The sequence below is a fragment of the Elephantulus edwardii genome, unplaced genomic scaffold (genome assembly GCF_000299155.1).
Source record: "Elephantulus edwardii isolate Elephantulus edwardi_28Jun2011 unplaced genomic scaffold, EleEdw1.0 scaffold00127, whole genome shotgun sequence".
NCBI lineage: Eukaryota > Metazoa > Chordata > Mammalia > Macroscelidea > Macroscelididae > Elephantulus > Elephantulus edwardii.
The window spans coordinates 6,950,512-6,973,690 of NW_006399877.1; the positions used below are offsets into that span (position 1 = coordinate 6,950,512).

Below are 23,179 nucleotides of genomic sequence, written 5' to 3' on the forward strand. Positions count from 1 at the left end.
CCAATCTTTCAGCACCGCACAGAGCTGGTCTCACACCTGACTCTCCAGCCTTCCTCCCACTGCCCAAACGTAAGACCACCGTGGGGTGTTGGGGCACAAAGCTGACTGACATGCAGACACCTGCTTCCTCAGACAAACCCAGGGCAACAAGCAGCAGCTTCGACAGGGCTACTTCCCCAGAAGAGGCTGCACAGGATCCAAGAGGGGACGAGACTGACCTCAACCAGGGGACATGGAGCAGGGCCCCAGAGCAGACGATGGAGATGAGCGCCTCTCCCTCCACCACCCCCAACCACTCCAGCTCCTGCCCAGCGCTGGACAGCTCCGTCCAAAGGCTCCTCGCGGCACTGCTGTTCCTGAAGTCCTTTCTGCACTAACCCTCCGTCCATCACCCCACAGGACAGTCTGTTACGCCCTCACCAGGATCCCCAGCGCAGCCACAACTCGGGGCGATGATCGAGCACTCGATGGCTCGCCGGTGAGGCAGGGACCCCTGTCACTCCAGCTCCCGCAGGCCCACGTGCAGTCACGCTTATTACACGCCCTTGAGCAGAGCCCAGCTAACACACGCGCTGGGTGAAGTAACCACAGCACCAGAGCAGACACGACTACTCAGCCCAAATCTATGTGTCCTACGCGGACCTGACGGGAAATGCAGACAATACAGATCACGGAGTTAAAGTTCCGTTTTAAACCCAAATGTCTCATGAGTTCCCAGACGGCTCTACAGTCAGTTCCCTGTGTGAAGAGGCCATACTCACAGCACTATCGAACTCGATGCTTGTAATCCCGGCGTTGCTACCCGTGAGGGAGCCCCTGTGCTCACACTTGTCTACATTAAGGAAGAAAACGGAGATTCAGCAAAGACAGGAGCAAAAGTCTGATGAAACAAACACCACAGCCTCCCTCCTTCCAGCTCTGGGCCAAAGGAGCAAGGGTCCCGAGAACCAACAGCCACACATCTGTTACTTAGAAAGGTTCCTGGACTCTTCCATAAAGTCGCCAGGGCCTGGGCTTCTCCAAGGGGGATGAGCTGAGGACTGAACATGCTGTTTGTGGACCACAGGGCCCAAATCATATGGACCGACAGTATCACAACATAACACGTGCTGCCAAATGTCCTTTTACATCCAGACGTGTGGGGACTTCTGCGTGTACCCCACCAAACATCCCTGCAATCTTAGCTCAGACTAGAGTTTATGTCCACTGCTCAGCAGAGAGGGAGCAAGTGAGACCCCAGCCCGACTTCCCCATGTACCTTTCTCACCACCAGGAGAATAACAGGGTTTGTGATTATAAATGGCAAGAGCTGTGACCTTGAGGTCTTTGAAAATCAGGTTTTATCAGTGCCTAAAACCAAACCCTCCCTGACAGTGATGCTACAGGGCGGGGAGAGCTGCCCCGGGGTCCAAGGCCGTGGGCTTCACAGGTGCAGAAGCGGCCTCTTTCTCCTAAAGAGCCACAGGCAGATGTGAACTCCCGAGTACTGGGAGTCTGAGCCTTCCTGACACGCCCTCACAGCACCCCCTCACCTGTGAACACTTCCCAGAGCTTGACCCGGCGGTCCATGCCCCCGGTGGCCAGCAGCCGGGACCCAGGGCTGAACTGCACAGCGTTCACTTCTCCATCGTGTGCGTCCTGGAAGACATGGGGGGTTGCCAGTCAGGTTCGTGGCCGGCAGAGCTGACCACCACCCACAAGACACTGAACGTCCGCACCCAGGGCCTCTCACCAGAGCTCAGACACGTGCCCTGAGAGGCGGAGATGCGAGACGTGCACGCTCCAGCTCTCTCTAGAAGCACTGAAGCTGTATGGTGGGACAACTCCTCAGAGCTCACCATACAAAAGGATTCAGGTCTCATGCCCCAGTTCTGTGATAAGCAGGCCTTCGATAAAAGCAAACACTATCAAGTTTTGAGAATTCAGACACTGCACAGGGAACGTTCCGAGACTGCTGTCAACGACGGGAAGGAAGCGTACGCGACCTGAGGAGGACAATCAGCTCTCCGTCCCAGGACAGGAAGGCGTCACACTGCCCTACCCCCTCGTGGAGAAGCACGGTGTCTGGGTTTGCAGGAAGTTAGTCCAGCAGAGCTGGAGGTGGGAAGATGTGGTCGAGTGTGTGAGGGAGTGTGTGGAGGTAACAAAAGGACAAACAGATGGGCGGGCACTGACACTTGACCGCGTGACTGGCTGAGAACACCCAGGATTTCCCTCTCCTGGATTTTCTGTTGCTGAAACGCCTCTGAACAAAGTTGGGTGATTTTGTGAAAACAGGGAAGGTAAAGATGAGGTCATGATGTAGCCCCTCCGTGACCTGCCAGCAGGTGAACGGCTGCAGGTGTTATGACTCAGATGCATCATTTGGGGAAGTGGCCTCGCACACTCAGGACTCTGCCCGCCCGCACCCCCACCTCACAGCTCAGTCGGCGACTCCCCGCCTGGTCCTCCACGGCCCCCACGCAGGTCTCAGATTGAAAACTTGAGATCACGCACCGCCATGCCCGCCGGACCCGAGCCTCCTGCAGAACCGCTGCCTGTCGGACACGTGCCAGCCGTGCGTCGACAGCTCTCAGAAACACGGGTGGCACAGTCCCAGCTGTCAGCCGCGCCGGGTTCCCGACACACGGCTCAGTGACGGGGAAGCGGGTGGGCGGCTGGGAGGCGAGGCCAGGACGGGCTGTGGCGCTCGGTGCAGTCAGACCTTTTACCAATCATCACAGACCCTGTGGAGCTCCCGTGTCCCTCACTCGAAACAGGGACTGACCGGTGATGGCTCGTCTGTCAGCTCCTCCCCTCCTGCCCCTTCCCGCGCTGCCACCCCGAGCCAGCCCGAAGTGCGGATGGCCCGCGTGACACCACGCAACGGCCGCGGCCCAGGAACAGTGCCCTCTGCCCACCACGGCAAGCAAGGTGGGCCTGGGACGCCACTTACAAAGACACACATCGCGGTGGTGGGCACCCTCACGTCTCTGCCGGAGCCAAGGTGGGCGTCAACGTTGTCTGCGGGCACCGGGGGGGATGAGACTGAACGCCTCCTGAGGACGACACAAAGGGGCCATGAGGGGCGGCAGGGGCCTGGCTCTCATCAGGTTGGCAGCAAGGGTGGAATGTCGCCCAAAGCAAGTGGACAGCTGGACCGCCCTCATGGACAGCTGGACCGCCCTCGTGGACAGCGTCCTTCTCCTGCCAGGCCCTTTGCACACAGTTCATGGGACTCCCAGGGTGTCCTTGCCCCGAACGGCGGGCACTCTGGGGGTAGCCGCTGGCCTCGGAGACGTGTGCCACCTGAGAAGCCGGGGCTGTGAGGTCCCCTCGTGGTGGGGCTGTGCATGCCAGCCGGGCGGGCAGCCACGCGTGCGGGACAGAGGCAGCCCCCGCCCGCTCGGGCGCCCGCAGCCCCGGGGACATGCAAAGCGCCGGTGCTCAGACCGCGTGAGCCGCAGGGGGGCACCAGCAGCGTGACCAGCAGCGGCCCCACTCGCATGCGGGGGACACGAGAGTGGTCTTCACCTGGCAGCGTCGGAAGGAGGGTGGTGTCCCGAGAGGGGAGACTCGGACAGACTAGAGGGAAAGGCCAGAGGTGAGCTTGCAGCAAGAGGAGGAGGAAGGGTGTCAGGGAGGAAGAAGAAGCTCTGGGAGAGGCTGAGAGTGAGGCCCCTGGCGCCCTGCCCCACGGCACGTCTGTGCGTCAGGACGACGGAGAAGCCGTGACACGTGGAGGTGGACCAACACATAGACAAGGCAAGGGAAGTGTGCTAACCTACCCAAAGATATTAGTGATAGAGTCCAGAAGGCCTCCAGCAGGCTGGGGGAGCCGCTTACTAGAGGGGAGGGAGGACAGGTTTAAACCTTTGAAACATCGCGCCCCAACCATCAATCAATACAAACAGTCCACGAGAAGGCGGCGGGCACACGTCCCGATTCGGCCCCCAAACCCCAGCCGCGGGAAACCCGACAGGAGACCAAGCCACCAGAAGACAGTGGGGAGAGGTGGGGGCCCAGCTGAGGCGCTAAAAAAAGAAACCAGGTCCCTGGCATCGCCTCCTGGAAGCAATGCTTCCGACAAGGACGCTGCCTGTTAACCAGTATGCTGGTAACCCAGCCGTGTCCTCCTCACACAGCTTCCGCAAACCAACAGATGCTCTGTGGGTCCACAGGCTTCCAACCCCCAACGTTCCATCCCTCCAGCCGCTCCGAGGGACACGAACGGCCCTGGAACCCCTCGGGCACCTCTCCTTCCCACAGGCCCTGAGTCACCACCGACTTGCTGGTGGAGGTTTTAGCAAATAGAACAACATTCCTGGACCGAGGAATCCAGCAGTACGACCCTTAGCCCTTCATGCAGGGCCCTGCTGCATGACCCGGGGCGTGCTGCCTTCACAGCTGCCCGCTGGCACCATGGGCACGGGCCCCCTCAGGGGGCGTGGCTCTAGGAGGAGCCACCAAGGGGCCATGAGCGCCATCCGACTGTGGCTGGAGTCCTGGCCTGCTGCCCCGCCGCTGTCTACTTACGTCGCCGCTCTGCTGACGGTCCGCACCGGGGAGGGCTCTTCAGGGTGGTCGGAGGTCTCGTCCAGAAGGACTTCAATGTCATCGTCCCTGCAAAGGGAGGGGGTGAGGGGCTGCGTCTCTTGCTCTGCGTGACAAAAGCTCTGTGTGGGCTGCTGGCCGACACCGTGTGCCAATCGCACACACCCCATGCACACTGGCCAGGACAGAGATGGTGGCTACGCTCTGGAGGGGTCACTGAACTGCACAAACAAAGATTCAAGGGACAGGGTCAACGGGCAGCAATGAGCATGGCAAACAGTGCAAGAAGCAGCCAGGCGAGTAAGCCAAGAAACCCTTGGCTACTGGTCCCGAAGGACAGAGTAGAACTGTCAGGGGTCCCCGTCACACTGACAGGAACCAGCAGAGCATCTTCTCCCAGAGCAGCGGGCTGAGCGCTCGGCCACCGCACCACCAGGGCGCCTCTGGACACGCAGCAGTGAGACCCCGGTCACACTTCTGCCCGAGATTTAACTGACGACAAAAGCAGAAGAGCGAAAGCGTCACGCAGCTCGTCCTCAGCCCTGAGTGTTTTCTGCTGAAGTGCTCAGAGCTCTGGGTCCTGTCTCAGATCAAACACTGTCACCTAACAAGCTGTGCCCACTCTCATCCCACAGGACACGCACACCCTCGGCAGCCCCTTCCCCTCCACCTGCCGGCTCCCCCTTTCCTGGTTGATGGAAAGACAAGTCATTCATAGAACCCTCCCCCGGAGAAGACAAACGGTGAAATGTCACCTGCGGTCGGAATGTCCCCAGGACTGGTCACCGGGACCAGGCAGATACATACTTGAGAAGGGGGCAATCGGCCAAAACAACGTGGAAGAAAGCTTTGCTTGCGTCTCTAGGCGCACACATGAACGCGTCCTGAGTGTGTGTGTCAGACAGAAAGGCGGGCAGGGTGAGGCGCGGCTGGGGCCGGCAGCAGCGGTGAGAGCAATGCAAGGCGGGCCTCACGGGTGACACTGGGTTCAGATCCTTTCGTCTCAGGACCCCTCAAAGTCTCAGCGCCCCAGAAAGACCAAGACTTGGCAACGATCCTCCAGAGAGTCTGTCTCTGTCCTCTAGTCCCACAAGCCCCCTCTTAGAAGCTGGGGACTTGGGGCGTCTGGCCCTCCCGCAGCCTGGGGCAGGCCACTGGGCCCCTCAGCAGTGTCCCGGCTCCTGCACACCTTTCAGGGAAGAGGGTGGAGGCCGCAGGCTGCCTACCCTCCAGGACCCACAGCCCACTTGCAGGCTGAGGATGGTTCACTGTGTGGCTTCAGCAAAACCTTTCTGAGCTTCGGCCTCCATCTGCTGCGGCTCAGCCCGCGGACGTGTCCTCAGTCAGACCCTGTCTGAGGACGACCCCACGTGAGTCTCACACCCCTCTCGTCCAGTTACAAGGAAGGAGTCATCATTTTCCCAAACAGTGAATCTGGCTTCTAACGCTACACCATAGCAAGGCCTTCAACAGAAAAGGAGCACGCTTTGAACTGATCCAAGGTATCCAGCTGTTCAAGTCCGCACTCCCCCAGTCTTGGCCTCATTTCCAAGGCCGACCAGAAAGCTCAACAGAGCAAACTCCACTCCATCTGTGCCCCAAGATCCTAGAACTCTTTTAGGCTTCAAGGATCTACTAGCCTGTCAGTTAAATTCCCCAGCCAAATGCAAGCAGAGGAGGAAGCACGGCCCGGCGTCGGTTACCTGGCTGCCAGCCTTTAAACTTCTCAGCCAAAAGTGGGCAGAGGACACGCAGCCCCGGCCAGAGAACCTGCAGAGTCTGTGACCCGTGAAGGGCACAGCAGGGCAGGATTCACCCCCGTGGCTGCTGGCACCTTCTGGAAGCGAAGTGACAGCGTGCCCAGTGCCAGTTGAAGAACTGTCCCGAGATGCTGGCTGAGGTGCGGCCGAGCCCTTGCTCTGAGCACGGGACCCAAGAGCCAGAATCCAGAAGCCACAGAAAGCATGACTAGGTCAACACTGCTGGTGGCACGGTCAGAAGAGCCTCGGTCTCCCCTTTACGTGCCTCCATTTCTTTCTGGAAACTCCACATCAGGGTTCTATACAAACATCAGACAATCATTTTGACCCTTTCGTGACCTGTGGTCTGCATGTGGTGGACCCGTACCTTCGGCCTCTCAGGCTTCCTGGGCAGCTCCTACCCCTGCTGGAACAGGACGGAGTGGGCCACTGCTGGGCGGACCTGAGGACACAGGCCTCACCTCACCAAGCCCACCACTAGTCTCCGTGTGGACAGATGCATCCCACATAATCCTATTAAAGTCCTTTCTACCTCAAAACACGTTCCTTGATTTCAGTATGCCTTCCACTACTGAGGACGCCACATGAACAGACTTCAAGCAGACAACAGCCTGCTGAGTAAAGCGTGTAAAGGGCCCATCTGCGAAGAGCTGCCTCAGTCGCCGTCCACTTACTGCTCAACGGGGAGGGGCTCCTTTGCCGCTTCCGCCAGCTCCTTCTGCAGCCGGGCCTGCCGCCGCCTGGGGAAGAGGGAGAACAGCCCCCCATTTATGTCTGCAGAGCATGGGTGCCCGCCTCAGCTCAGTGCAGTTACAGGGAGCAGGTGCCCCCAGCCCCACTGCACTGATCGAATACAGGACACTCATCCACGCGGTCTAGAAGTCCCTCATGGAGAAGGTGTGGGAGGGCAGAGTGGAAGGGGCCTGCCTGTGGGAGGGCCCAGGGCCTCCTTGGTGGAAGAGGTCAGTCTCGAGGGGAGTTGGTTCTCTGCAGCACAGAGCCCTGCACGGGTACACTGAGGGCATGAAGCGGACAGTGCAGACCCGCTCAGGTGTAACTAAGGACTGTTTCCTTAGCATCTGTATTTATATAATGTAGAGTTTACTACTTTACAGATCTCCACTTATTCTCTTACTGACAAGTAGGGTCACCCCCGTTTTCCAGAGGAGGAAGCTGAGGCACACGCCGTAACTGGCGGCCGGTTTACGCGTTCAGCTGCTGAAGAGAAGACCCTGCAGGAGACCCAGGGATCGGCTCCTGTGCCCACCGCCGCCGCGGAAACACTACGGACCTCAGAGGGAAGAGTCACTCTGTGCGTCCCAGCCAGGACATACTCAGCACTGCCATCCAGCATCTTCCTCTCGGAACCCACGTCCGTCTCTCCTCCCCAAGTCCTTACACTCGGGAAGGTCCTGAACTTTCAGAAGGGGTCTCACTCTCTCCTCCTCCAACTACAGCCACACCCCAGCTGGCAAAGCTCCCAGCTCCACCTGACACCCCACTGAGCCTGCCCACGTTTGCTCCGGTCATCTCACGGAGGTGGACTGCTTCATCCCTCCTCCCACAAAGCGGCTGGTGGGTTCAAACTACCAACCTTTCGGTTTAAAGACAACACCGGCAGGCTTCCTTGCTGACACAAAGCACTATGTGCTTTATGTCCAGAGAAGCAGAAATTCTGAGTGAAGTGATGAATCCCATGTCTGCAGTCAAACCAAGACCCTCCAAGTTCACTGTCCTTGGCAAACATGCCCGATGGGACCAGGGCAGATAAGCCTCACGTGACATCCACCCTCCTCTGACGCTGACCCCCCACCCCCGTGAGCTCCCAGGCAGGTGCATCCCAGACGGCATCACTCCGCGGAGGTAGCCCCAGTCCTCACCACGTGCACATTCTAAGGACAGGGCCTGAGCCAAGCTGCTTCACTTACAGGAAACAACACAGAAAGAAAAGGTGCTGCCCAGGGCCTCTCATCAGACTTACAGCCCAGTGCGGGAGACACGAAAATCATGGATAGAAAGGCGATAAAAGGTACAGTCTCCCCTCCTGGAAATAAGACCCTCAGGAGGGCTTCACTGCTTCCTTTTTAAAAGATTCACATACAAGTGGGATCGTGCCGCATAAAACTGGTTTTTTTTTACCTCTCTTCTATTTTCCACTGTACTATTTTTATGTATTTTCTCCTGTCACTAAGCGCACCGTTTTAAATGGCTTTGAGCCCCACTGTATGGACGCACCTCTCTTTAACTCCCCAGGACAGTCTCCCTTCTTTTATCACCGAGAGGAGTGAAACCCCCAAACGGTAGGGGCCCAGCTGCTGCCGGCCGGCAGGAAGACACCCCCTCCTGCTGGCGGAGTTCAGCAGCCACATCTCTTTCTGCCTTTCTCAGCTTCCTCTGCTTCTCCTCACGGACTCGCCAGTAAGCACATGAATATTTAAAATGCATTTCTGATCTGTGCTTCTCTGACGGGAAGAACTTAGTAGGTGGTCTTGACTGAAATGCTCTTCCTTCCGTTTGTTCCTTTTTTAGATTAACTGGCATTGTCTCAATTCTCAGCTGTGGACATGAGGATTTTTAAAGACGTGCTCTAACTGTGGCGGTCTCTGGCTGGTAGTTTTTCTGTTGATTTTCTAGGTGGAGAGCCACCCTGATTCTGTCTTCCCCCCGACACTGGGCTCTGGTTTCACGGTCACATCCCGCTGGTGGCCAGCCCATGTGATCTGGCACGGAACGGTGGTGATACGGTGACAGGCTCTTCCTACCAGAGTGTCTGATGAGAGCGGCCCTTCACCACAGCTCTTCCAGATGCCCTGGGGACCGCTCCCACCGCTCACCCCCTTAGATGCTCTTGTCTGGGGAAGGGGATTCCCTTACTAAGATTCACCCCCACCCCTGCCCCCATCTCCCCTTACAGGACTTTCACATCAGTCTTCAGAGACTGGGTTTTACTGGCAAGATCCAAAATTTCTGGATGGGTTTAAACTTCTCCACAAAACACCACGGTTTAGAGGACAGCTTTCACCCTTTTCCTGCATTAAAGTTTGACAGATGAGGAATTCGCTTTCCTCCCTCAAACAGTGGGGAAATTCACTGGCAGAGGACGGCCAGGGCCACATAAGCCTTTGGAGGTGCGGATCTTCCTCTCGGCTGCTCTGACCTGGGCTGATTTTCCCCAGGGCACCGGACCTGCCCGGCCTCTCCCTCCGGAGCCCGACCACCTACCACCTACCTGGAATCCTTCTCGTTCTCTGCATTCAAGCGGTTGGCCTCCTGGGCCTTCTCAGCCATCCAGCGGGTGACCAGCTCCTGGTTCTCCTCGGTGGTCTTCCTCAGTTTCTCCTCCAGGGCGGTGAAGGTGATCTGCAGGGCGTCGTACTCGTCCTTAAGGGTCTGGTTGACGATCTCCAGGTCCTGCAGCCTGTTGCGCAGCTCTTGGCACTCGTTCTCCAGCTCCGAGATGGTCTGTAAACACTCTGCGATTCTGCAAACAGGATGGGGGTGGGGTGGGCGGGGGCCTGGCCACCACAGGCCACCGCCCAGGCACGAGTGTGCCGCTTCACGCTAACATGTCCGGGGAGACCCAGCTGCTGGCTGGACACCCCCTGCCCCCCCCCGGGTCGCTGTGAGAGGGAGCGACCCCCCATGACAACGTGTGGGGCGATGGGAAGAGCTCCATTCAGAACCATTCAGAAAGGCAGAGGTGTGGGTAGAAGGGGCTTGCGAGGCAGGCTGGAAACCCCACGTGTTTTGCCAGCAATACCTTACTAACTGTTCATTAGATTTTCACTGGCCAGTTTTATCAAAACAGTTACCATGCCCAGCTCCTCAGTCTACGGGTCTGGAAGCTTTGCTGTCTGTGCGCTGTGGGTGACCCTGCTGATACGTGAAATACCGGTGATACGGTTTCTAGCACCACTGAGGGTCGGCTAAAAGCAAGACGCTCAATAAGACAGACTTGACACCGAGACTGGACAGTGGGTCCAAGCACAGCCGTGACGGGGAAGTGCAGGACCGGGGCAGGGGCTCGCTCTGTGGAGCCACTGGGAATCGGGGCAAACTCAACGGCACCAACAACACAGCATCTACTGGTGCGAAGGCGCGAGCAGGCCCTGTGCTAGCCAAGGGCCCAGGAAGGAAAAGGCAAAGGTGCAGCGCAACCCAGACCTCTGCATCTGAGGTCCTGCTCCACTCAGGGACAGACTCCTGTCCTGCACACAGGCTGGTGTCTCAGGCAACTCAGTCCCATCTCAAGCTCTCTCCAGCCACTGATCACCTCCGGGACAAGTGCACCACCCCGGGAGTGTGACCACGACCCGGGAGTGTGACTGCGACCAGGGAGCGTGACCCCGACTCCAGCCTGGCCTCTTCCAGCCCCTGGAGCAGGCTGTGCTGTTGCTGAACACTCCCAGCTGCCTCTGCAGAGCGTTGACAGAGGCTGGAACTTGCATGGGAAGAGACTGCCCATCTTTCTCCTGCAGAGCAGCTGGTGGATCCAAACCACCTGCCTTCAGGATTGCAGTGCAGCTTCTTACCACCAGACCACCGAGCGGGTGGTATGGTCAGAGTCACGGCTCCCAGGCACACAGGTCCCACTGCCCCCGGACAGGAGAAGAGCGGGGTGCGTGACCCGTGACCCACCCTCACTCACTTGGCTTCGTTTGTCTGCATCTCCTTGTCTTTCTGCTGCATCTGGTTATTCAGGTCAATCACCAGCTGGGCCAGCTGAGGACAAAGAACACGGCACACAAGTGCTGTCAGGACCCAGGGGAAACCAACCGCTTGAAGGAGCCCTGGTGGTGCAGCAGCGAAGCACTCAGCGGCTATAGCTCAGAGGGAGGGACTTCCGGTCTCCCATAATCACAACCTGGGAACTTGGAGTTCTACTCAGTCCAACACGTCACTGGGAGTCAGCATCAACCTGACAGCAACAGGTCGAGTCGTCTTATTAAAAATAGAGGGCGAGGGCTCTTCCTGCCGGCCCTGACGTCCTGCTCAGAGGCTAGTCACTGGCGGGAAAGCAGCATTCTTCAACAAGGGTCTGGGAGGAGACCCTCACCCGGGGCGGACATGGTCCTGACTTTGAATGATCTCTCTGGAAGGTCAGGGTTCACGCTCACCAGCTGTTTGATCCTCTGCTCCACATACTCTCCATACACACGGGCTGGGATATTCTAACAAACCTTCAGGGCATCAAGCTGCCACTTCTGTCACCGCCCCCCACGCTGCCCTGGGTGCCTCCCACACCAACCTTGGGATACGGTGACCAGGGTTCTCTCACTAGCCTGTCTTCTCTCCTGAGGTGCCCACCACCATCTGATGCCTAGATACACAGCAAGTGCCGCAAACTGGCAAAGAACCCGCACCTTCTGTGGGAAGCAGGCCCACCCTGCAAGCTGTCAGATGTTCCCGAGGACCCAGAGGTCGGGGAGCACCACTCCTTACCTCCCCGCGCTTCTTGTGCAGCTCCGTCAGCTCCTCTTGGTGTTTGATCCTCAGCTGGGCCATCTCCTGCAGCTGACCGTCATTCCAGGGGCCCTCCTGTCCGGGACTACATCCCCAAACCGGGTAAGGAAGGAACAGGAGAGGAGAGAGAAAAAAATAAGGCGCCAAACTTGTTTAGTGAGACAGAGAAACAAAAGCCAGCATTTTAGACATCATGGCTAGAGAGCCAACAAGAAATCTGCTTCTTTAGGCAGCGAAAGACACCAGTCCAAGGGGCCCGACATGGGAGCCAGGTGGTGAAAACACTCCCGTGGTTGTGGCCCAGGGAGGAAGGAGGGTGTGGAATGGAGTCTGGTGAAGACAGAGCAGGCAGCTGGGCTCACACTGGGGCCAGGCTGCTAGATGGGGCACAGCCAGCAGTGGGCAAAGGCCGAGACAGAGAGATGGGACAGCGGGCCTCCACATGCCTGACAGTGCTGCCACAGCCTAAACCAAGATGGCAGATGGGGGTGGGGTGGTATGCTCAGACACTGGGGACACCCGTGTCCAGGGGCACAGGTGACTTCTGAACTGGATGTGGAATGTGAGAGACATCCTGCCTCTCAACTTGCTGAACAGGTAAAACAAAGGAGCAACCGTCGGGGTCTGAGGAAGGACATAAAGAGTTTAGAGCCAGACATCCAGGTGAAGTTGCCTATTGATCTGAACTTCAAAGGGAGGTTCAAGTTCAAGGCTTCCAGGCAGCCAGCAGCAGAGAAAGGATCCTGATGCCATACAACTGCACTAAAAGCCTCTCAAGACTCCCTGCAGTTTGTTAATCTGCATTCAGACACAGCAGCTCGGGACAGGAAGTACAGACTTCTAGTTCAGGGGTCTCAACCAGAATGACAGGGCAATCATCAGACCACAGTGGGCAATGAAGCCAGCAGCACCCGGGGACGGTGCAGAGGAGTTGGAGAAAGGGCGAGGGCTGGAATCTAGAGATAAGCCCCCCAGGAGGGGGGGATCACAGAACACCAGCTAACCAACAATGAGCCCCCAGACGGGGAATGGGGCAGCCAATACTCTCCTCCAAGTCTGCCTCCACAGATGTTTTTCAGTGCAGCCGCTACACACCCCCTAATCCGTCATCCTTAGCGGTCGGTCACCTGGGCCCCTCACCATAACCCGTGAAGTACTGCGGATTACCGGATGAAGCAGTTCTAGCAAACCACCTGGAACTAGGCAGGGAATTAGAAGACGGTCTAGCTCCACAGTTGTGCACAACATAATGAACCTCACTCTTCCATACACGTGAAGAGTGTGGAAATGTCAAAGATGTCTCTCTGAGGACTAAGGTGCACCTGACCCACGTCAACTCACATGCATACAACAACTTGACCATGCATAAGACGATCAAGGAATTACAGTGCTGGCAAAGAGAACAGAATATGCCACGGACCATGAGGAGAAGAAACAATTCTGTGAGAGATTCACTCAGCCAGTATGCTCCTGGGATCGAGGCTGGTGAGATTTCTGCTTACACTAATTTCCCCTCCTTCGTTGCTCAAAATAATAAAAGCAAGCTTGATGCAAAGTGTCCATCTGATTTCACAAGCTATTAACTCATGAAATATTGAAAATAACGAGGTTTAAAAAAAGACAGGGAATGGGGCCGCCAGTAGAGATAGAACCCTAGTTTATAAACATGGAACTTATTTATGTTAGTTGATTTTCTCCTTACAAGATCTGAGTAAAATTGTGCAAAAGTATCTTTTTTTCCCCCAGGTGAACCTAGCAGGCAAGAAGTGAGACTGGTGGGCGAGTTACCAGCAAACCTGCTCAGAGGACTCCCTCACGCCATAAAGTGCTGAATGAGGACACTGTTCAAGGAGACACAGAGCTCTGAAAAATGATTTCATTACTGGCTCCAGCAGTTTTTATTTGAAAAGAGCTTCCTGAAATCTGAACCCAGAAACTGTACTTGATTTGCTTCTAAATCAGGGAAGTGTCAACCGAACTTCTAAACAAATTCCAAAGAAGGCCTAGATAAGAGAACTGAGTTCACAATACCTTATCTCATGTCTGTTTGGCACATCGTGTTTTTCGGCTTGTAGCTTATGGGCCAACACAGAATGAAGATCTGACCTTTCCAATAACTTGTTATCTATGAAAAAAGAGAGACATGATTAGTTATAATTATTATAGTGCATGCACACTTTGTTGTTGTTAGGTGCTTCAAGTTGAGTATGACTCATACAGACCTAAGTTTTCAGGAACACAGATATTGTTACTTGTGTGCCTGTCTTCATGGCTTGCTGTGAGATGTACAGCATGTTACCTGTCAGTTCATTATACTGGGCATTGATCTACAGGCTGCTCATTATAGCTGGGTGTGTATATGTTTGCCTACAGTTTGCCCCAATTAGGAGAGCACTTGTCTGTCCGTCCACTGTACTGGTGTAGCTTGTGGGCTGCTGTGATGGTGGAGGCGACACCACTGGTATGTCAAACACCAGGAGGGTCACTTGCGGGCAGGTTACAGCAGCAGCTGCTAAATTAGGACGTGTACTCAAGAGCAACGGTGTCTCTCTGGAGACTAAGGTGTGCCGGACACAGGCCATGGTTTTTGCAATCACTTGTTATGCATCAAAGAGTTGGACAATGACTAGGGAGGATAGAAGGAGAATTGACGCTTTTGAGCTGTGGTGCTGGAGAAGAGTATTGTATGTACTATGGACTGCTACGAAAACAAACAGATTCATCCTAGAGAAGGTTAAACCAGGCTGCTCCTTGGAGGCAAAGATTCTGGGGCTTCATCTGACATACTTTGGACATGTTGTAAGGAGAGACAGGTCTTTAGAGAGGGACATCATACTGGGTAGAGTGGCGGGACAGCGCAGGAGGGGAAGACCCTCTATGAGGTGGATTGATTCAGTGACTGGGGTACTCGGGATGGGAGTGTCAGAGGCAATGAGATGGGCACAGGATAGAGCACGGTTTAGGGTTGTTGTACATAGGGTCACTATGAGTCACAAACGACTCGACGGCACGTAACAACAACAACAACAACAACAACAAAGAAGCAGGACTGGCCATTCTCCTCTGCAGTAACAGGCCTCTGCACACCACCTTTTCGTTACTCCATCTTTTCTAAAGGTTTGGGCTAAAAGAATAACCAGAAGGCAACCTGGGCAGCCTCACCTTATCAGGTATCAAAGAGCCCCGTCCTGTACTTTGGTACCTGGTGTAGCAATGGTGCAAATTCCACCAACAAACATTCCTCCATGCTTCCTGGGCTCGGCAGGGGCAGCCAAACCAGGTAGCTATATACATGCAGGAATGTCCCCTCTACGGAAGCCACAATCACCTACCCCCACGCCCAAAATAGCAGTTTTTTACTCAGTAGTTCAAAGCCACACCGACACCACCTACAGCATCATGAAAAGTGAACTGGCATGCCCAGCATCTAGGAGAGAGCTTTACCACGACTTGGAAAATGACTTGCTTGTAAAAAAGACTGACAAACAGGACAGTCCTGAACCTCAAGTATAACGCGGGGCAAAAAGATAACGAGGGGCAAGTACAAGCAGGTAGAGGAGCAGGCATTTCCAAGATCAGTTTCCTGGCAGTCACCCCCGTGTCAGGTCTCAGGGAGCAGCAGTCAGGCAGAGAGCATCACCAAGTCGGTCGCCTGGTGAGTGGCTGAAAATCAAGGTCAGTGTAAATGTAGGGAAGGAAGGGCGCAATGAGACATTTCAAGTTTTTCCTGCTGGGGATGATGAGATAACCAATTTTAAAGCAGGTGTGTTTGAAAACGCGATCAGATTTATGGAGCTAAGAAGTCCAAGACTACTCTGTCCTCATTCAGGTGACTGAGGACAGAAAACCTTGGAGGGGCGAGCTTGGGGAAGAAGAAAATACACTCCCTTTCTGAACACAAATCAGTGATGGGGACTTTTCAAGTGTCAGGGCTCGGGGGGACATGGAGTTAGAAATGAGACACACAGAGAACAGATGTGAGTAAGCAGAGCAGGACGCCGACCAGGGGAACCCTGAAGAGGGGTTCACAAAGCTGAAGAGCCCAAGACTGCAGCTGTTTAGCACGTTGCCGCAGATGACGGCAAATGTCTTTCTAAGCACGGTCGTCAATTTAAAATGTGTGCGGCAACGTGTTAAGAGAAAACGGGGGGAGGGTCTGTGCTAGAGACAGCGTCTACAAGAAGTCCTGCATCACTTCTCGACACCTGAGAATAGAACTCTTGGGCAGAAACAGAAACACCGTCTTCACCAACATGAACCTGAGGAACTGACTGGGCTCAACAGGGAAGTGGTTCCAGGCTTGGTGATCAAGGGAGAGGGGAAGGTTTAAAATCTGCCAAAGAACTGGATTCTCCAGGATGTCGCACCAAAGCTGGGTGTCTCGTGAGGACTTCACATCTTCCGAAGGACATGGGGGATTCAAGGAGGACGTTTCTCAAAAGTTCCATTTACCCAAGAGGACGGATGTGGGGAGAAGCCCCCACAACATCTCTCTTGAGGCTCAGCTCTGGGAAGGCAAGCGAGGTGCGAAGTGCTCTCTCCAGAGTCCCCCCTCCAGGCTGTGTCTCCTCTCTGCTCCCCTCTCCCCTGTCAATTCTGACTCACAGGGGGCCTACAGCACAGAGTAGAATGGTCCAGGGGATTTTCCAGGGCTATCCATCTTCACAGGAGCAGACAGCCTCATCTTCCTCCCTTGGAGGCAAGTGGGTTGTTGTTTGCTGTTATGTGCCGTCTAGTCACTTGTGACTCATAGCGACCCTATGTACAAGAGTCCTAAACCCTGCTCTGTCCTGGGCCAACCTTGGAGTGGGTCGGGGGTATCAAAGGCTGACCTTCTGGGTTGTAGGCAAACACTGACCAATGTGAACACAGGGCTCATTCTTACCCTGTTCGAGCTGTTTACTGATGCCTGCTTTTCTCTTGCATCTTCCTGCCTCGACAAATGTCTGAGTGCAGAGAATTCAATTTCTGTGAGACTAAAAGCCCTTCTAGACTACAATATCGACAGTTTTCAAAGCACTTAACTGCACAGCATGGTCACAATGCAGGCAGGGCTTCACTGCCATTTTATAAGGAACATCAAAGTGGATTCAGACAGGTTAAGGGAGAGGGAAACATGGGTGGGGCCAGGCCTTCAAGGGATTCTCTCAATGTGGACTGTCTTTTAAAAGCGAAGAAGCTTGTAAGTGGATTTAGCTCAGGAGATCTTGGGATCATGGGCATAAAGGGGGCTTCCTGTGCTCCAGGCCTTGGGGAGGGCACAGAATTCACAGCCTTCCCACCCTCAGGGAGGTGCCTGTGAACACAAAGGCAGTGTCCCTTTGGGGGTTCAGATTCACAAGCTTCACGCGTTGAGTGCAGGACAGTCTCCTCCACACAATTTACAGGCTCCTACCCCCGCCTCCACGAGTCAGTTCTGAGGGCATTGGGTCTGAGGGGTTTTGTGATGAGAATGTGCTCAGTGAAAGTGTGGGCAACTTCTGAGAGCCAGTGAGAAAAGCAAACACATCCAGCCCGAGTGCAAGTCCTACCCTGAACAAGCTACTGGGCCTCTCTTAGCTTCCTCGAATGCACAAGAGCAAGACCAGCATGTGGGGCACAGCAGCTGGGGTGGGGTGGGGGGCAAAAGGCAAGAAACACCTGCCAAACACACAAGCTTGTACACAAGAGCAGAACCCTGGCTGATCCAGTGCGGTCCTCGGCATCTGTTCATCTCACAGCCTTCGAGGTTGTTATCAGGGGTCAGACCCTGGACAACATTATACTAGGAGGGTCTGCGAAGGAGAGGAAGACCTTGACGACATGAACTGGTACCGTGACTGCACCAACGGGCTCAGGCGCAGCACATGGTTAGATCAGCTGACAATCACTTTTGGAAGCATCAACGCTCACACCTGTGTCCATCTCCAGATACTGTGAGGTTGTCTGCAGTGTGACATGGGCTTTTATCATTTTTAAAAGCTCTTTAATGCGGGAGGCAGCACATGTGCCAGTAATTAAGAATTAACAGTGGGGTGTGGCATGGAAATATGTGGCTTATTCCAGTGCATCTGAGAGCACTCACAATGTCTCCAGAAAAATGCGAGGAGGCTGAGAACACCAAATCTCTCATGCCCAAAAGGGAGCTCTGGTAGTGTAGGGGTAAGAAACTGCGCTGCAAGCCCCAAAGCATGTAGTTCAAATCCACCAGCTGCTCCCAGGGCGAAAGGTGGGCAATCTCCTCCCATGCTGATTTATGCCTCCAAAAATCCACTACGGGTGCAGCTAAAAGCTGGTTCTAATTCGATGGTACACAACAACATGCCAAGGTTACAACGTGATACAGACTATGTCTGAGTCAAGACGGGCTGAAACAATCAGGTGACAGTTTAGATTCACAGGCACTGCAGGGCAGTGAACTCCCCGTAGGGTCTCTGAGACCGTCATCCTTAGGGAAGCCGACCAAGGCCACTGCCTCCTCCTGCAGAACTGCTCAAGGCTTCCAACCTTTCCGTTAACAGCACGAAGCTGAACCACTGCTCCACCCCAAAACGTGGCCTAGCCTTTAAGAAGCAGTGCTGCAATCCCCAATCCCCACGGTTCGAATGCACCAGCTGCTGCGTGGCAGAAAGGTGTGCTATCTCCTCCCGTCTGATTGACTGCATCTGAACACCTGCTGGAGGTTCAGCTACGAGTGGGTTCCACGGCACACAACAACAACCACTCAGACAGAAGTCAAACCACTGCTGCGGGCTCGATTCCCACTCCCGGCGCGGCGCAGCCTCCGGGATCGCCAGGGCTGTCCTTTCGAGGGGAGCAGATGGCCACGTACTTCCCCACGGAACCAGCTGGTGGGTCTGCGCTGCTGGCGAGGCCAGCGCTCACCCACGGTGTCACCAGTCTTTTTTCACAGATGCGCGTTGACGCGCACAGGCAGGGCCCACTCTGTTAACACAACCACCTGTCTACACAGACTGTCTTCCTATTTAGGCTGCTGGGTTTTAGACACACACGATCGGTGACCGCCCGCAAAGGAACCCCTGGCCACGAAGACCCTGCACGCTGGTCTCCCGGGAGAGGACGGAGGGAAGGGCCTGGAAAGGCGCCGGGGTGGGGAGCGCGGGGACCCCCGTGACCTGGGGAGCGCGGGGGAGCCCGGTGACCCGGGGAGCGCGGGGACCCCCGTGACCTGGGGAGCGCGGGGACCCCCGTGACCTGGGGAGCGCGGGGGAGCCCGGTGACCTGGGGAGCGCGGGGGACCCCGGTGACCTGGGGAGCGCGGGGGACCCCGGTGACCTGGGGAGCGCGGGGGATCCCGGGGCTCGAGCGCCCGCCCCGCGCCCCGGCCTGCAGGCCCCGCTCACAGTGCAGGATGATGTCCTCGAACGCCTGTCTCTGCAGCCGGTCGCGGCGCCGCAGCTCCTCCGAGATGTGGCGCTTCCAGCGGGGGAAGTCGGCGGCGCGGAGGCCCACCGCCATGGCGCTGCCCGGCGCCTCAGCGCCACCGACGCGAGCGGGGGCTCGGGGTCGCGGCCCGCAGCATGGAGCGAGCGGCGCGCGCCGAAGGCCGGCAGCACCCCCGGCTCCGGTCCACCAGCAGGCCGCCCTGACGCCGTCCGGGAGGGACTTCCGGTTCCTGCCGGAAATGGTTCGGCAGAAGGGCCGGAAGGCCCGCCTCCTCGCCGGCGCCTGGGGTCTCCACTGGCGGCGACGCGAGGCCCGTCGCGTCCTCGTGACGTAGCAGGAGCCCGGCGTGGTCAGGGTGTGGGCGTGGCCCCCCGGGTCCGCTTCGCCTCCGCTGCTTGCGAGGCTTGCTTGACTCCTTTTCTCTGTGTGTGTTTTCTCTCTTGATTTGACTCCCATTTCTACATATTTTAAATTTACAAACAAGAGGTCGAGTCCACGCCACGTATGGCAGCACTGTCACGGTGGACGAGTGACACCTTCCTAAACTCAGTTGTTGTCGTTATGTGCCATCTAGTCGCTTGCAGCTCATAGGGACCCTGTGTACAAGGGCCCTAAACGCCACTCTATCCTGTGCCAACCTGGCCGTCTCAAACACACTCATTCCCACCACCCCAATCACAGAATCGGTCCATCTCATCGAGGGTCTTCCTCTCCGCCATCCCTCCACTCTCCCAAACATGATGTCCCTCTCCAAGGACCAGTCCCTCCTTGCAACATGCCCAAAGTATATGTCAGATGAAGCCTCATAAATCCTTGACTCCAGGGAACATTCTGGCTTCACCCTCTCCAGGACAAACCTGTTTGTTCTCCTAGCAGTCCATGGTATATTCAACACTCTTCTCCAGCACTACAGCTCAAAGGCATGAATTTTCTTTCAGTCAACCCTATTCACTGTCCAACTCTCCGATGCATAGCATGTAATTGCAAAGACTATAGCTCTGATCAGGCACACCTTAGTCTCCAGTCTGGCATCGTTGCTCTTCAGTACTCTTGAAAGGTCCCTCACAGCCGACTTTCTCAATGCAATTTGTCTCCTGATTTCCTGGCTGCTGATACCAAGAGCGTTTACTGTGGAACCAAGCAAACTAAAACTGTTAACTATTTCAATCTCTTCACCATCCATACTGATGCTGCCAATTGGCTCAGTGGTGAGAATCTTTGTTTTCTTGATAATGAGCTTCAATCCATATTGAAGACTGCAGTCCTTGACTCACTTAGCGCATCTGTAAAATGATGATACTGAAGTCCTAGACTTGATTTTGGATTAAAAGGAGTATTATTAACTCATGCATAGCCATGCCTCGAGGACACTGAGGGTCAGTTCCAGACAACGGCAAAAAAAAAGTCTCTTGAAGTTTTTGCTTTTCCATCTTTATCAATGTTCATATCTGCAGTGAGGAAGCTCTGGTTGTCTAGTGGTGAAGAGTTGTGCTGTCAGCCCAAAGGCAGGCGGCTTGAATCGACCAGTTTGCTCGTGGGGGAGGGGGGGAGGGAGGGGAGATGGTTAATTTCCTCGTGATTTACAGTATCTGGAAACGCGCTAGAGAGTCAGCTATGACTTGGTTTCAACTTGATGGCACAGAACAGGAACAGCAGCACATTGCAGTGTACTTAGTGTGCAGTGGCATTACGAAAAAAAATGTTTCCAATATTGTGAAAAAGGCCAAAATGAGACAGACATGAAAGAGAAAGTAGAGTGGTGAAAAACGGCTCTGCTAGAACTTTCTTGATGCAGGGTTGCCAGGGAAAAACAATATATATGAACTTTGTAAATAAACTAGTATAAAAGAAAAATTTTACAAAACAGTTATAAGATATTGTCTCACCCCAGTAAGAATAGCAAAATTTAACAGAGCAGCAAACAACAAATGCTGGTGAGGTTGCGCAGAAACTGGAACCGTTATTCACTGTTGGTGGGAGTGTAAAATGGTGCAATCACTATGGAAGGGTGTATGGTGCTTTCTCAAAAAGTTGCAAATAGAAATATCATTTGACCCAGCAATTCCACTGCCGGGAATTTACCCTAAAGAAACCATAACCACCACCTAAGCATATATATGCATACCTATGTTTGTTGCGGCTTTGTTCACAATAGCAGAGTTGGATACAACCTAAGTGCCCATCAACAAACAAATGGATAGAGGAGCTCTGGTATATTCACACAATGTAATACTACGCTGCATTGAAAAACAAGGAACTCATGCAATATTATTTCAAATGGGTGACCCTGGAGGACATTATGCTGAGTGAAATATCTCAGTCACAAAAGGACAAGTGCTGCATGGTGTCACTATTTTAGAACAGGACTGGCATCAGGGTTGGGGTGAGATTGAGAAAAATTGGATAAATTATGTATACTGCATTGAAACTGCTGAGGGAGAGAAAACTGTTTAAAAGCGATATATGATTGGGTATTATGGTTATGACAAGAGTCCAGAATGAAGGTTGCATAGTGGAGTGTACTCGGGGCGGAAGGGGGGATTCTATACCAATGAAATAATTTTTCTTTTACTTTTCAAAGAGAAGAGTGAACTGGGGGGAGGGGTGGGCAGAAAGAAAAATGCAACAATGAATGTATGGAAATCTAAAATCTCTGTCAACATTCATTAAAACCTCTGTAAACATTCACTATTAATTAAAATTTTATTTAAAAAATGAATACCTGAAAAGATCCATAAAACATAAACAAAGGAGATATGCCTGTAATGTAATTACCACTGCGTGTGGCCCATGCTGTATTGTTAGGTGCTGTTGTTCCCGTCCTATGTACAACAGGACAATTTTGCCAAGTCCTGCATTGTCCTCACCGTTGCTGTCATGTGTGAGCCTTGTGCTAGTCCATGTTGTTCAAAGTCTTCTGCTTTTGTTTAACCTTTCCTGAAATAATGGGCTCAAGTGTGTTAGTGATGGTGAAGGTGGCAGAGCATGGGCGGGGTTCAGATCTGTGTTCACAGGTAACTGAGTTGTGCTCAAGTCAGTGGCACATGCCAAGTGCTACTTTATCACGTGTCATGCTCTTCCACAGGGACTGCTGCCCTTGCTGACCTGTCCAAAGCACAGGAGAGGAAGTCTCACCACCCTTGCTTCTAAGGACCCATCTGACTGCACTTCTTGCAAGACTTGGTAAACTAAGTCTATATAAATATTCACAGTATCCCTCTAATGCCTACACAAAGTCTGGATGCGCTCCCCTTTCTCACTACCTAGGAAATAGGTTTATTTCCAGGGAAGCGGAACACAGACAGGAACTAAAGGAAGGTGTGAAACGTGCGGTAAAAACTAGCATATGTTATATATATGTGCGGGCGTGTGCGCACACACACACACACACACACACACATACACACACACACACACAGAGTTACATGTCCATAAGTAGGCTCTGACTCATAATTACTCTCTTTACAAGAGAATAATAAGCTTTCAGAATTTGGGCCACACAAACTCTACTGTACTTTCTTTTTTTTTTTTTTCTAGTCACAGTGTCAATGTATCTAATTGAGAATCTTTTCCACCTTTACTGATTCTCTACTTTTCCGAGCAAAATGTCTTTCTCAGGCTCAGGTCCCTTCTGATGACATGATCAAAGTATATGTAACAAAGTTTCACCACCCTTGCAAATGAGCAACACTCTGGTTGCCCCTGTTCAGAGTTAGATTTTATTTTCAACACATTAGAGAGGTTCTTCACAGTAGGTATACCCTTCACAATATGTTAGATTTGTTGTTCGATTCCTTGGCTGCTACTTTCATGAATACTGACTGCGGATACAAGTAAAAGAAAATAAAAAATAACTTTCAAAACAAACAAACAAAAAACCCAACAAACTAGCAGAACCACTTGGTATTGAGCTGCCTTTGGCTCATGGCAAACTCAGTGTGTGTCAGAGTACACCCTGCTCTGCCCTAGAAATAGATCCTGTATAGTCACGGACTCAAGACAAGGACCAGGATGTAAAGGCAGCTTTATTAAAGGAT

At 54.0% G+C, this 23,179-nt stretch overlaps 1 protein-coding gene across 3 annotated transcripts in view; it reads right to left on the reverse strand.

Moving 5' to 3' along the window:
• ATG16L1 (autophagy related 16-like 1 (S. cerevisiae)) overlaps window positions 1-19,214 on the reverse strand; it is a 28,566-nt gene extending 9,352 nt beyond the window's left edge. The window contains exons 1-11 of one of the 3 annotated variants that reach the window (XM_006893460.1): window positions 19,100-19,214; window positions 13,788-13,881; window positions 11,736-11,841; window positions 10,942-11,015; window positions 9,523-9,774; window positions 6,968-7,033; window positions 4,516-4,602; window positions 3,768-3,824; window positions 2,936-3,038; window positions 1,533-1,638; window positions 762-832 (exon numbers count right to left, since the gene is read on the reverse strand). In XM_006893460.1, coding sequence (XP_006893522.1) covers window positions 762-832; window positions 1,533-1,638; window positions 2,936-3,038; window positions 3,768-3,824; window positions 4,516-4,602; window positions 6,968-7,033; window positions 9,523-9,774; window positions 10,942-11,015; window positions 11,736-11,841; window positions 13,788-13,881; window positions 19,100-19,214 — 1,131 coding nt within the window. The remainder of the gene's footprint in view (window positions 1-761; window positions 833-1,532; window positions 1,639-2,935; window positions 3,039-3,767; window positions 3,825-4,515; window positions 4,603-6,967; window positions 7,034-9,522; window positions 9,775-10,941; window positions 11,016-11,735; window positions 11,842-13,787; window positions 13,882-19,099) is intronic. The other 2 variants (XM_006893461.1, XM_006893462.1) reach the window with 2 other exon arrangements.
• Window positions 19,215-23,179: the final 3,965 nt, after the last annotated feature.